At 45.8% G+C, this 15,476-nt stretch overlaps 1 protein-coding gene across 1 annotated transcript in view; it reads right to left on the bottom strand.

The window, feature by feature from the left end:
- LOC106807827 overlaps positions 1 to 7,292 on the bottom strand; it is a 10,546-nt gene extending 3,254 nt beyond the window's left edge. The window contains exons 1-3 of the mRNA XM_014810292.1: positions 7,270 to 7,292; positions 6,472 to 6,698; positions 4,745 to 4,993 (exon numbers count right to left, since the gene is read on the bottom strand). Coding sequence (XP_014665778.1) covers positions 4,745 to 4,993; positions 6,472 to 6,698; positions 7,270 to 7,277 — 484 coding nt within the window. The 5' untranslated portion in view covers positions 7,278 to 7,292. The remainder of the gene's footprint in view (positions 1 to 4,744; positions 4,994 to 6,471; positions 6,699 to 7,269) is intronic.
- Between the last annotated feature and the right edge of the window lie 8,184 nt (positions 7,293 to 15,476).

The raw sequence follows: 15,476 nt of genomic DNA, 5'->3' as shown, positions 1-15,476 counted from the left end.
CAATATGCCCACATTAGAGGATACTGAAAAATGACGGAGGCGTGAATAAACAACCAATGCAATCTTTGTTATTGCGTGATTGCACACGACGACTACAACAAATCGCGCAAAGCCCATTTTGCTCTGCTTTGGTTCGAGCACGAACTCTGTGGTAGTTCTCACGGACATGACTCCTTCTGCTGGCTCTCACCAGATTAGTAACGATGTTGTTTTTTGCCTAATTCTCTCGTGAATTTATCATTTTCTGCACTCTATGCGCGGAAATGCGTGGGGAGCGGTATCTACATCCAATAAAAAACATTGAAATGCTTTTGTTAGGTTACAACAAATAATAGGTAATTATTTAACGGCTAGGCCTCGTTTTGTAAGGCTAAAAACGGGTCATACCAATAAAACCTCTAGTTAAAGCTTTTGGGGGTACATCAACTGTTACACTTAAGGTACTTGGATGCTATTTTAACAAACCCAGCTGACATGCCCTATGCACACGCACGCACGCAGCGCAGCACGTGTTGCACACATACGGTGCCTGCCTGCCACAGGCACACATGCCCAGTACCAGATCAAGAATTGCATCGCATCTATGAAACATCATTTTCTATTTATCCCATAATAAATATATTTAAATATTTGATAGGCATTACCGTATAAATTTCACATTTACTATATCGTAACTACATGCACAACGTTGGCACCACTTTTTGGCAGCGGAGCTTCGCGTGCGTTGCCGTGTCTCGCGAGGTATTCATTCCTCTCTGTTTCATTGCCAGGACAACACGATGACGGCGGCCGGCTGTGACGTTCACGTGTTTGACCGCGTCACGTGCGCATCAGCATCGACAGCACCAAAATCCAGCCCACAGAAAGTGCAGCATTGCCAGCCTCGTGCCAGTCCGCGGTGAGTCCCGCCACCGCTCCCTGCCTGCCATGCCCGCCACCGGCCACCGCCCATGCCTCACGTCCGCTTCCACCCACGCGCCTGCCTCAGCCTCGCCGCCACCCAACCGCCCTGCCTACCACGCTCCGCGCCGCGCTTGCATGCCTCCACGCTCCGCACCACCACGCAGCCTGCCTACACGCTTCCACCCCACCACCGCCCTGCCTCCACGCTCGCCACACTCCGGGCATGCCTCACGCTCCGCCCACCCACCGCCCTGCCTCCACGCTCCGCCCCACGCTCTGCATGCCTCCACGCTCCGCCCACGCTCTGCATGCCTCCACGCTCCGCCCCACCCACCGCCCTGCTCTCCACGCTCCGCCACACCATTCTACTGCCCCACAAGTGCTATGAGCGAGCTTGCCAAACTAGCCCTATGGCAAATTCCCGGTGTTAAAATTTGACGAACCCAGCACGCCCGGACGGAATCTTTCACCCATTCTTCGAAGACTGTTAAAAAAATTTTATACGTCTGTGACCTCGATGAAGCTCTCTGTCTTGGCGGTCTCGTGTTGTATGTGGTGACATCGATTTTGCCGGGGGTCTACATCATTTCGGCGCCTGCCTTCGAAAGCAATGCAGTGATAAGTGGTGTGGAGGCAGACGAGTGCACGGTGGATTAACTGGGGAAACTAGGGCTCCTAACGCGCAGAGCGCAATACCCGGTACGGTGCCGGCGTCAGAGCGCAGTTAACAGAGTCACGCGACTACTACCGCGACTGTCGCCTTCACCCCACATCGATGATGATCGGAGGTATTTGTAGGCGCGGGCTGCCGTGCGCGTGCCTACGTAGCGATGGGATTAGCACGCGCGCGGTACGGACACTCGCGATGCCGTTCCGCTTGCGACCGACGTCACTGCACTCGTTGTGTAAATCGACTTTCACCGCCCTGATACGATTTTGTCCTGCCGTGCGTCCCGGCGCTCGCACATCCGACCATCTGCGATGCTGGAGAGGGGGATGTTTCCTGGAAACTTTGAAGTTGCCAGCCGAATTCATTGAGCAGGGGACTATACGTGATCGGCTGCTTGGGCTGGCCCAACGTGTTTCAACTGTAACCTAACGAGTGTTTGTGACATTGACCCAAACGTGAATCACATGTTCATTGCACGATACACCCCCCACCTCTCACTGATGGCATTTCACTGGCCGAGCTGCTCGTTGGAAGTCTACTTGTATGGCATTGTCTGTCAGAATACTGACAGGTGTTGTGTGTGTCATTTGCGCGTTTTTAGGTGCTGCGGATTCAGCGTGCCAGAGAACGTGGGAGAGGGAGACTACAATACAAGCAATCAGCACTGCCAAGGAAGCAGAGGAATCAATGAACCGCGAAAAAAACAACATGAGGACGAACGTGGCTTTGTGTGGCTGTTTTTTTAGAAAGAATAATCAATCTAGGCAATGTATACGTGTCCCCATGGTTCCATGTTCATGTTGTGGGTGGAATGATTACAGTGGCGGTGCGATTGTTGCATCTCATGCACAGACGCATTTTGAGGCGTACGGAAACCTTTACAGCTAATACAATCACCTCTGTGTCCACTTACATGTATTATCGTCTCACGCTTCAACATCAGAAAGCTGAAATGTAACAGATGAACAGCATTGCCACCTAGTACACATTTTTTATGATTATAAAGGAATAGCCAGTATGTCCAGTGTAACATTGCTTATTAAAATACCCTGCATGCTATTTGCATTCTGGGGAGAAATTGTCTGCTCTCCAAAACGGAGAATTCAGCAACATATCAGAAGATTGTTAACAATTTTCAATACTTTTTCATCACAATATAATCACAATGTATGTTGATGCTTGATAATTTTCTTACAGTGCATACGGACATAAATAGCAAAAATAGAGTAGTTATTGAGGATACACACTATCATACAAGAGAAGGCAAGGGCGCGCTTAGTAAACGCACTAGAAAAATATGCCATACTAGAAAGCAGACGCATAAATTCGAAATTATAGCACACAACAATGCATTATGGCAATTCAGCAGAAACGGCGGGCAGCTATGGAAACGCCACTAGAAAAATATGCATATTGAAGCAGCTAGAATGCTGAAACTGGCGTTCTAGTATCTCACACCGCGCAGCTGTGGTGGCCTTCGAATCACACACACACTGTGTTCTCTCAGCCAGCGAACGCGTAACGTTTCGGGAATTTAATTAGACCCGAGATAGTCATCCGCTATTACATTTTGGGCTCGTGCTGTCTGGGACGAATGTTTGCGGGGAAGGCGTAAGTTTAGTGTGGAAGTGGTGTAGTGTGTGTTTTAGGCGTCAATGTCGCTCGCCTCCTCGATTACGCCTCCAACTGAGATATATGTTTTGTGTGAATTTCTGGAATGGAACTTAGGCCTTTCGTTCTTGTTCGGAACTGCCAATAGAAAAAAGCCTGCTTTAATTTGCAGAATGAAATAATTTTCGAATAATGTTCTGTTAATTAACATTAGTACTCTGTTCTGAACCCGTAACTGGTGGGATTTCGTCATTAGTTTATTAATTAACTTCGCAACCTTGTGCCTTTCCCCTGATCAAAAATTCGCTTAGATGTGTCCATGAAATTATGACTACAGCACAAGCCCAGCGCCAGCCCGCTTGCCCGGCCCCCACAGCTCGGCTTGATACAACTGACTCACCTCCTTGGGTGCTAGCTGGTTTCTTCTCCTGAGTTTCACTTGCTTCAGCTGTTTCGCATCGAAAAGCTCGATGCCCTTTGATGAATTATCGTAGGCTCTCGCTCCGCTTCTATGCTGTAGCAAAATGATATCTCGATAAGTAGCAAAGGGCATTCGGTGAGGCAATAGTCGCACCTTGACGTTCGTAGTACCACCCACCCATCCATTATACAAACATTTGATAACTCCAATACAAGCTATAAGCTTAGTACACATGTCCATGTACTGTAACCCTCACGTGCTAAAATTTTTCAGATAACGTGCACGCACCTTACAGGATTGCTACTGGACTTCCAAACTGACATATTGACAAACACACGCACATTAGCGTCAGCTTGGCACTATCGCTCGGCATACCGCTAGGCTTTATCCTAAGTCACATGTAAAGTGGAGGCCTGATTCCACTCCACCGTGTACCCCTGTGGGTTTGCTGAGCTTATCACTCCACACCATGGTGCGATAATCTTATCGATAACTCACCAAAAGGTTCCGATAAACCCCGAGCTAGGAAACGCACGTGGACAGTTGTTACTGCTTGTTAGCATATTGCCACACGTCATGACACACAGCCACATTTGTTAGTGGACACAATGCTAGAACCCTCGGCATGGCCAACACGCCGCGCATGCGAGTACAGGAGCACGATGCTTATCTGGGCACCCAAGTAGAAATCAGTCAAGCAAGCAGACCTTTTCGCGGATACGATACGCATGTCTGCCCCCAAAAACAATGTGACATCCTTTGCCAGAACGGGAAACGCCACGGCGATGCGTCTTTCGGGCAATGCGGCACACCGCATATGCGATATTGCAGTGTTGGCCAATGTTGCCGTGGCGACGTTACCTACGAGTTTCTGACGGACAGCACAGACATCTCAGCTGTTGCCGTGGTTACCGCGATTACCGAGGTGTCGGGCGGCATGGTCTTCTCGTTTGTCGCCACGGCGACCGCATTACAGAGTGTCGTGCGGCATGGACTTTCTCGTTCGTCTGCCACGGCGACCGCGATTACCCGAGGTGTCGGGCGGCATGGACTTCTCGTTTGTCGCCACGGCGACCGCGATTACCCGAGGTGTCGGGCAGCATGGACTTCTCGTTTGTCGCCACGGCGACCGCGATTACCTGAGGCGTCGGGCAGCACAGACATCTCAGCTGTCGCCACGACCGCGATTACCTGAGGCATCGGCAGCACGGACTTCTCGTTGGTGTCTGCGTGGTGCAGCTTGGCCTTGTTGAAGCCCTTGACGCCGATGAGAGCGCTGTCGTGTGGCAGCGACGTCTTCTCCTGCGTCGCGGCGTGCTTCATCGAGCCCTTGTCAAAGCTCGCTACGCCCTCCAGCAGGTTCATGTGAGTCTTCTCCTGCGCGACGTCTGTGAGACGGACGGACGAGCGGAGACAGCGAGCGAGCAAGCAAGAGAGAGAGAGAAGAACATGCGAGGAGAACGGCATGCAAATCTGCGCTAAACATTGCTGTTATCGTCTCTGTTTTTTTGCTTGTTATCGAAGGAAAACAACCGTCGATGACGCCAGTAATAGTCATCTTGGTTTTAGCCTAGGGATGAGCAGACGAGAAGGGAGAGCATGAACGTATGTGTAGAGTTTATAGTATCTACACATGCGTTCATACTAGGAGGAGCCAAAGTTACAAGTAGCATAACTCATTGGATTTTCCTGTTTGTTAGGTTTGTTATTAGAATTTACGTATACATGCATTTTAGATTTGTACTCATGCGCTAGACTGTATTTGGAGGGATCTCTCACAATTTTCGGCAAGTTAATCAGTCGGAAATCGATCATACGGGCTGCCGGTTTATGGCAAATTTAATCAACTAGCAATTTTCTTATCACAAAATGATAATCTGAACGTGATGCTATTGGCACGCAAACATAATAGCAGCGTATTTGGACGGTTCTACGCAACAAAAACATTTTATAAACATGTAGCCTCCCAGATGATATTTGACTGCTGTTTTGGGATTATGAATTTTTTTTGCGAATAAAAAAGATAATCTTGCAGGCAAATGCCAAATGTTAGATCCAGACAAAGCACACAGCAAACCATGCAGTGCCGCACAATTGCGCGGCCCACCTATAAACATTCGATCCATCCCTGCCTCCCTTGTCTGCAAACTATTTTCATGCGTTTGTGTACGTACACAAAGGGAGTTGCACGCCACATACCACTGCGTCTGACTACAGCAACTGTTAACTCAAAGTTTCTCAACCTCAAAACTCCAAAATACGATAATCAGGTTTTTGAAGTACGCAAAAAAACGTGGAGGATAAGACGCGCCTGTCATAATGCTATCAAAAGATAAACGTCGGCATCTTCAATCGACGATGAGAAATGGTTTTATTTGTCAAGCTACGACTAACCAGTTTGCAAAGCCATTACCACACGCCCAAACCAAACGATATGGTTGATGAGCAAGCGAAGATGCTTCGAATCTCCAATATCAAGAACATATATAAGTCATCTCGTAAGCACACTTTGGAATTGAATTACGTGAGAGCGTTGCAATAAGTCACACATCTCGCTCACAAAGCACCACGGCACAAAGCAGTGCAGTATATTCTAAGTGGAAGTTAAGTTAAGTGGCACTTGGATCTTTATCTTAATCTACAGAAATTGGCACGAGACTTCCAATCATCAGACACATTCGGATTCGAGGTTGAGATACTTTTGAAGTTGCTGTTAACGCAAATAGAATCTCCACCCAACACAAGTTCACTCCTGCGAATTTTCCCCCGATCCACGCAAGCTCCCGGTCTACCACCGCCCGGCAGGCATGCCAGTTGCGACATCCAGTTCCACCCGGCACGCGCGCGCAGGGGGGAAGACACCTACCTTCCTTGTCGGGAAGCACGACCTTCTCCTGCACCTCCGTGTGTGTCAGCTTCTCCTTGTCGTAGTGTGAGACGCCGTACATGATCGAGTCGTGCGTGAGTGCCGACTTCTCGACCGTCTGTGTGTGCGTCAGCTTCTTCGAGTCAAACTGCTGCAGCTCGTCCTTAATGTCCGCCGCCGGTTTTGGTGCATTTTTCATGGAAGCCATCTTGGATTTCCGTTTCGCTCTGCGGGGAAACGACAATGGAAGCTGCGGTTGACAAATTATGCAAATGTCGAGCTGGGGGATATTTTTGTGGGAAATTGTAATTTCGCGAGGTTTTTCCCGCACCGAGTATAAAAGAGCAGCGCCTACAGGAAGGGGGCGGAATACGGAATTCAGATTTCCCCCAATGAGCGTGCATTGAGAAGACAGGACAAATACCAACGTGCTTGTTATAAGCAGGATACTTCTAAACTATAATAATCTTTTCACGAGAAAACTTCACAATTCATTTAGCTCACGTGGTGCTGACGTGAGCATAAGACGAATGTTTTCGGGGCCACGGCACGAACTTCAAATACGTGAATAAAATCATGAATGGAGCTTTTCGATATATAGGACAGGATGTTTCTGCTGGCCTGTACAGAGAAATCTTACAGGATATACTTGGATAAGAATCATAATTCACAAGCTGTGTTTATCTTGATCTCGGCACAACTTCCCCTACGACTTCTAAATGAATAATTTTTTGCATTGATTTGATAAATCCACATAATTCAAACACACGTGCACAGATAAACAGATTAAACACCCACCCAGACATACGCCCACGCACACGTGCACGCATAAACACCCACCCAGACGCACACCCAAGGGGTGTTGCTATCCCCCGGGCGTGGAGGGAGGTCACGTGATAACGTTGACGATGACGTTCAAAACGTTAAACCTAACGGTAACCCTCACTCCAACACCGCCAACACTAACCATCACACTAAATATGTATGTATCGCCGCGCTATATATAGGCATTGTGATCCACAAAAATTAATCTATGGTGTGGGGACAGATATCATGATGCAAAAACCTTAACCCTAACCCTAATCCTAACCCTAACCCTAACCCTAACCCTAATCCTAATCCTAACCCTAACCCTAACCCTGACCCTAACCCTAATCCTAACACTATCCCAACACTAGTGCTGCCACGTTGCAGTCACCTCCCTCCACGCCCCGGGGGATAGCATTACCCCACACCCAAGCACACGTGCACACCCATCAGTCCCCATCCAGACATGCATGCATGCACGCACATGCACGCACGTGCGCACACCCACCCAGACAAGCACCAATGCACACACGCAGATCTATAGATAGACACACCCACCCTGCCAGACATGCATGCATGCACGCACATGCACGCACGTGCGCACACCCACCCAGACAAGCACCAATGCACACACGCAGATCTATAGATAGACACACCCACCCTGCCAGACATGCATGCATGCACACACATCTGCTACCCATATACAATTTTAAAGTTCTGTATATATACAACTTGCCCAACTTCAATGCTTTTCCTTCACAGCCACACAGTGACACACACACAATATCTGTACACAAGTATTTTAACACTGTGCAGCTGTTGACAGATGAAATGGCTAGGGTTTCTGGTTGCAGGCAAAAGGAAGCATCAATACACCCAGCAGGGTGTGTTTCTCAGCATGTGTTCAAGCTCTACTATGACAGATGGCAGACACCCTCCACCCACACCCAGTGTGAATGACATCACAGTCACAGCGACTGCATAATATCACCTATAGTGCTCTGTATAGCATAGTGTCTATGTTCAGCCATGAGTCCCAGCCAGGACATCCACGAATATATATGTGCGTGCATGTGTGCGCGAGTGCCTGCAACATTGCATTCATTGTTCTCGTACATGTGTGAGAACAGATGACACTTATTAGTTCAAAATATGTGTGACAATACCTATAGCATTATACTATTGCACGAATGACAAGACACCCTGTGTGTGCGCGCACTTGTGGGTGAACACATGACATCAATTCAGGCGCAGCGTCACGGAGGGGGGAGGGCGGTGCCCCCCCTATGAACGCGTGGATATTCGTCGGAGCAAAATATACACACAAGTACAAACAGTCAACCTAACCCAAACCTAACCGTAACACTAACTCTAAACCAACTAAATCTTATATACGCGTGTCATAGTACCCAAATTAATCTATGGTGTATAACCTTTCGTAGTGATGCGCAACGATACTCGGACGAATATCCACGTCGCTAACCCTAAACCGAACCCTAATCCTAACCCTAACCCATAGCGTTACGCGTTACGCATTAGTGCCGTTTACTAACCGGGGGTACTGTATGGGAGGGGATGTGTCAAAATTCAAACGTTCAATTGATCGATTGATTGTTCAATTGAACAGTCGTTTAATCATTCAAACGATCAATTGATCGATTGATTGTTCAATTGAACAGTCAATTTAATCATTCAAACGTTCAATTGATCGATTGATTGTTCAATTGAACAGTCAATTTAATCATTCAAACGTTCAATCGATCGATTGATTGTTTAATTGAACAGTCGTTTAATCATTCAAACGTTCAATTGAGCAATTAAATAATGAATTGCCAAATTGAATCGCCGAATTGACGATTTGACGAATTGACAAATCAAAGGCACGAATACTGAATAGGCGTATTGAATCATGGAATGGAACAATTGCCGAGGCTCGTCTATCGAGCAATTGCCAAGGCTCGTCAATCGAGCAATTGCCGAGGCTCGTCTATTGGCTGTTCAATTGAACAATCAATCGATCAATTGAACATTTGAATGATTAAATTGACTGTTCAATTGAACAATCAATCGATCAATTGAACGTTTGAATGATTAAATTGACTGTTCAATTGAACAATCAATCGATCAATTGAACGTTTGAATTTTGACACATATCCCCTTCCATAGTGCTGGAGGTGCTGCAGCACCCCCTGTTTTTTTAGTTGAGTAGTGCGTGTGCACGTACACGTGCGTGCGTGGGCACGTACAAGTGCATGCGTGTGCACGTACAAGTGCGTACGACGTGTGAACGTACACGGCTAACTACGAACTCGCTTATAACGAAAACAATGCCAAGCTATGACAAAAGAAGCGTCAAAGGCGCCGCCTGTCTGTAGTATGGTAATTATTTATTTATTTTTAGTTGAGTAGTAATTTTAGAATGTTTTCTCAATAAAATAATGCATGCTGCGGTATGCTGGAAACACCTGCCGAAATTTCGAGTGGTTTACGGCACCTCGTCAGCTCGTGTAAAGTTACGCAAAGGTTTACGTAAATTTTAGCTTGATGAATCGCACCTAAAACGGCCTCGCTGGCATACGCGACATCGTACTCAAATTTACTAAATAACTGCGTTGATAAATCGCACCTAAGCAACGTCGATTGCGTACACAAGATTTACGCAAAATATTTTGCGTACGCAGCTTGATGAATCATGAATCCCCTGGACCCCACCCGTCAGTGCAAGCGCACACGGTATCAGAGTCTACAGTTTGAATTTCGCCCCCCCTCCTAAGAAAATACCTTGGCGCCGCCCCTGCATTAGTTCATTGTTTGCACGAGTGCGAGATACATGCAAGACCTTTTATACGTGACCATAACCATGAACATATCTATACAATGCATACTTATGTTTATGACGATGCCTAGGTCCAAGAAACGGTCAGACGTCGAAAGAATATGTGTACTGACGTTTGTCTCAAAAACTGGTCGGCCTAGACGTATCTGTCCACATATCCGGCCACACAATAGCTCTACCATGATACTACACCATACCAGGGGAAAAATTACTTTTTTTTCACGGGAGCTCTTTTTCAAGTCTGTGGGAAAAATAGCTCTCGTCAAAAATTTTACGGGAGCCATTTTGAGCCTCACGGGAGCGATTTCGGAGGTTTGAAGAGCGAATCGCTCATCGCTCCCGTGTATTTTTTACCCTGCCCCATACTTGTTTCCACTGATAAGAAGCTCTACGCTCCAGTATGGTGGAGTTAACTGCCATCTGCACATCCACTAGTGCTTATTTTCAAGCCGATGAGTCATATTATCTCGTTTTCGAGTCTCTGTTTTTACTACAGCGTGTATCTAGAGCATGTTTACGCGTTGCACTATCAGATTGCAAACGAGAGCGCAGCCCGAGTTTTTTTAAACCATGCGCAGCCTACAAGTGAATGATAAATTAACAGCGATGATTACATAACGAGAATGTGGCGCGGCAACTTCACAGCACTCGCAAGTCTGCCACTTGCTCACACACTCAAATCATCGGATATACAGCCTAGTTCTCCCACGCATACGGACACCAGGTAGAGCACAAAGACACACACACACACCCGGCAACATCATGCGCGCAAGTAGGTACGTGTCAGTGTCTGCCCACATCCTGGCGACAGTTGCTACCAGGATACCGACCCCCCTACTTGCCCACTTCCATTTCCCTTACATACTCGCTAACAGATCACACAGATTTCCCTGCAAGGTAAAGTAATCCACCTCATAGCAATTTAGTTGTTAGTAGAATCGTGGTGCAATAATACTCTGCAGGGACGCAAATCTCTGTCTAGAGGGACGGGTACAAACGCCACAGTACAATAACACTTTGTGGTAATACATGTCGCTGTGAATAGAGTCGGGTGCTCCTCTCAGAGTATGATAATATCCTACAGGAATGCAAGTCTCTATCCACAGAGTGGAGTACTCCTACCAGAGTAAGATAATACTCTCCAGAGATGCGAGTCTCTGTCAACAGTCGGGTACTCCTCCTAAAGTATAATAACACTCTGCACAGATGCAAACCTGTCTCTAGAACTGGGTGTTCCTTCCCATAGTACAATAATGTTCTGCAGGAATGCAGTTGTTTCTGCTCATATAGTCAAGTACTACTCCTGAAGATGTTTTGTCTTCAGTCTGACTCTGTTGCCAGGCTGGGTAAGCAGTTGGTTGTACGTTACACAGTTTGCCAACGCAATCTACACAATCTAACAGCGAAACAAAATTTGTTAACTATTAGTATTAGCAACACAACCATATATCGGGTACTTCCAAGAGATTCCCATGTCGACATACGAGTTTTCCACTTTTGCTAAGCAAAACTCTTAAATCGATTCTCTAATAATAACAGCAGCAATCTTTTGTTGCAACTAAATGTCAACTTCCACTCCACATTTGAGTGATTGCTAGAGAATGCATATATATATACTGCGGTTATAAAACTGTCTCAAAAATGGATAACTGCATAAACAGTTGTCCAAGCCTTCGTTACAGAAGTCACATATATATATATACCACACTTGGATATAGGAAACATCACATAAGATTTTATCAATCATCAATAAAAAATCATCAAGTAAATTTAAACAAACAGTCAATTTCATCAAGTAATCTAATAACAACACCATAATAAGTAAATTGTTTCGCCACGATGGTTCATTCAGTTAATCGTACCCCATCAACAGCCATGATAACCAATGACTGCTCGCGAAATGGGATGCCGCACGCATGAACCAAGTCTCAAAGATAGTGCGAAGACTGAAGGTGTGGGCAAGGACTATTAGCGAGATGCTACATAATGCCACACTCGTGATTTCTCACTGCTGTACCTTCGCACGGCACATCGTGCTCAACGACATTCGGGGGTTTGGTAAGGTACGCGTGGCACGGTCAGTCACGCGCCAGGGCAACCCTTCTCCAAGCCCGACTACACAACATCACACAGCTCGAATCAAACCAACCACAGACCTACCTGCATGCCCACCTGCATCGCTGGCCACGTGCCCAGTGCTCCCGCCCCCCCACGCTCAAGGTCACATGCAAAAAATTCCGCAGCAATGGAAAAATGGTGGCAGCTCCCCTCGGCCACAAACAAGAGTTTGCAATACTTAGCTCTATTTACTATGGCCGCAATGCCACAAAATCTGTACAAACTAGAGCCAGATTCATGGGTAGTACTAGTAGGTACACTGACAGGGAAATAGATAAACATCCAGGACTAGGTACGTAGTGCAAGCACTAGAAGTGCGAATTAATTAAACATTGTTCACCCTAGGCACCCAGCAGGGAATAGACCAATAAACTATCTGCCGCATTCGTACCTGTGACTGAATTACAGAACTATAGTTCTATAGTTAATAGTTGGCTCTGACTGCTAAGCTCACTGCTGCGACAGTTACAGTGCTAAGTAAATAACATTGAATATCTCTCTGCGCTGCCTGACGCCTGTACTTCTGCACAAATGTAACACCACAGAGAGGGCGTGTAAAACTACTACATACGCGAGTGTAGCAAAAGTACACGCCATGCGCGCGTAAAACCCGCAGCCTGCAGAACTGGTGCCATAACCACATACAGGTACAGGTAGCAGCAGCACACCGGCATGCCGTGGCAAGCATACCAGGGGTTGTTGACTGGGATATTAGAGAGGCAGGTGTGCCCGTGTGCTGCAGCACGCGCACTCAATCTATTCTAGGCAGTCTAAAGTCTGAGTCACTGCTATTGCCAGGGTGCAGCCTGTAAGTTGTAACGCTGCACAATAGCAATATTATAAACTGAAACGCATTCATTAGGAAGGGTTTTCAGTTCCGAACACGGTATATCACTCCATCATTGGTTCCTTTCAAAGATTGGATATGAGCACCAAGCTGCCAAAAAAACACGTGTTCTTGCCAGTCATAACAACATCCCAACTACTGCTAGTTATTCGCAGCTGTAGGCCTACTGCTGAAGCAACCTAAAGGGTAGAATTCCACGCTGAGAAATGTGCAATTACATGGGTAGCATCAGGGAGTTTATTGATCGGAAATCACAAAGCAGTTGCAGCTCTGCACAGGCTACAGCTGACAGCATGTCTATCATATTATGTAGAAAGCTCAGTCGCGTCAACACGACCTAGATATCCGCAGCCTCCACCATCAACGCCCTTTCTCTTTCACTGCACCTCTCCCTTTTACAGGACACATCATACAGTTTAACTTTCCACATTAATTTCCTACTCTCTGCTCTAATATCTTATATCTGCTACCAATCTCTCTCCCTATTACTCTTTCTTGCTTACTCGACAGTCTTTCATCCCTCAATTTGTTCCACTTTCTTTCTTCCCCCCCCCCCTAATCTCTGACAGTGATACTTTCTCTTTTTCTCTCAGTAGCAAATCCTTTTATCCTGTTTGGTGTTGCATGGAATGTTGCATTTCTAATCTATAATAAGAACCAATAAGGGCTTTTTATACCCAGCAGGGGAGTTCCCAAAGATGTAATTTCAGGCATGGTTTTGGGAGCCCTACATTCTTGGAATGGTTAGGTTTCTGTTTCTGCTGACTCAGAATAACACTCTCAATCCACACTGGTTCATCATACAGCCTATCAAATATGCGTAAACACTTACGAGACTAAACGTAGCTAAATGAGACACTAACAGACACTCAGCATCATGTCTTCTCATTCCCAAGTTCACCCCACTGCTTCGTGGAATATATGATACCGTACATTTCTGAACAAAATTCTTACATTCGTTTATAGATAGTAACGATACTTGCAGATACATATAGCAGTGCGCGAAATTAGCGCTATTTTGCCGGCAGTCGTCGGTTCAACCCCTAAACCGCCAGTTCAACCCCCCTATAATCAGTCCACTTGACCTATTCAAAATTTTTCCTATCTTACCTTTATATCAACAATATTTACCAATTTCCTGACTAGCTTTTACTTAGTAACTATAAGAAGTAAATCATGTTCCAAGAATTCCTGTCAAACCAAGTAGAACTCCACTGATAGCAATGAAATATTGAAATATTACGAGTATGCCTAATAAACACAAAGCTAATACTTTTATTAATAATGGAATAAATTGAACAACATTAAGGGCTGCAAACTTGTATCGGCCTGTTTAAAATTTTGGGTGGGCATGTTAATATTTTGGCTAACTTCAAGCCCTGTAGGCCTATAGTGTAACAGGACAGTCGTGCTCTCATTACTATCTCAACATGATGATTTGAACATTATTAATTATTTGATATTGAATAATAATTCCTGGCAATACCAATAATTTAATTTTCAGTTTTTAGTTTTCTGGGATGTCATGCTTAGGTACCATAGTTAATGTCTGTGCTAGGTGATTTAATTTTTATTGGAAAATAATAAACCTGTTAATAATTCCAATAATTAAAATCTACAGTAATGTCTAACTTCAGCAAATGCAGTCAAAATTCACATTGTGAGGGACAGACACCCTGAGTGCCTTATAGCTATTGTCAAAGCAGCTCTAGAACTATAGCCCTCCGCTCCGCTCCGCCGGAGGGCTATAGTTCTAGAGCTATATTGTCAAAGAAGCTTTTCTAAAGCAATCTGGCTCCCCAATAATAACGTTTTTATAGCAGTAAATACTAGTAGTAGTAGTACTACCAGCAGTATTACGTTGTAGATATATAATAACAAGTAATTATTAGGACAGTCGTCAGAATCAAGAGAATGCCATGCAAGTTGTACATGTAAGTAATAAAAGAGTAAAAGAAAAACTGACGATGTTACGGCAACGGTCATATATAAAATAATATATGACACAAACAAGTTTTTGAATTTGTCACAGCGAACCTACCGTGGCTGTTAGGCCCTGTTACTGTCGCTGAGAGAGTCTATGTCCCCCGGGGTACTGCCGGAACGTATCCTGGGTACGGTCCGGTATACCGGAACGTACCCTGGTACTATATTATATGCCGGACCGTACCTCGCCTACTCCACTAACGAGTATAGGGAGTCGCCTACGCCTACTCCCTAACCCTAACCATATGATCAAATAGTGACCAGGGTACGTTCCGGTATACCGGACCGTACACAGGGTACGTTCCGGCCGTACCCTGGGGGACATAGACCCTATTAGATACAATAATGTAACCCAAACCCAAGAGGATAGGGTTACAAAGTGTCCCTATCCTTTTCTGCGGAGGAATGCCA

Source organism: Priapulus caudatus, unplaced genomic scaffold (genome assembly GCF_000485595.1).
Source record: "Priapulus caudatus unplaced genomic scaffold, Priapulus_caudatus-5.0.1 Scaffold236, whole genome shotgun sequence".
NCBI classification, from domain to species: Eukaryota; Metazoa; Priapulida; class Priapulimorpha; order Priapulimorphida; family Priapulidae; genus Priapulus; species Priapulus caudatus.
Note: the sequence above shows the minus strand (reverse complement) of the source record. Positions and strands in the feature narration are given on the sequence as shown.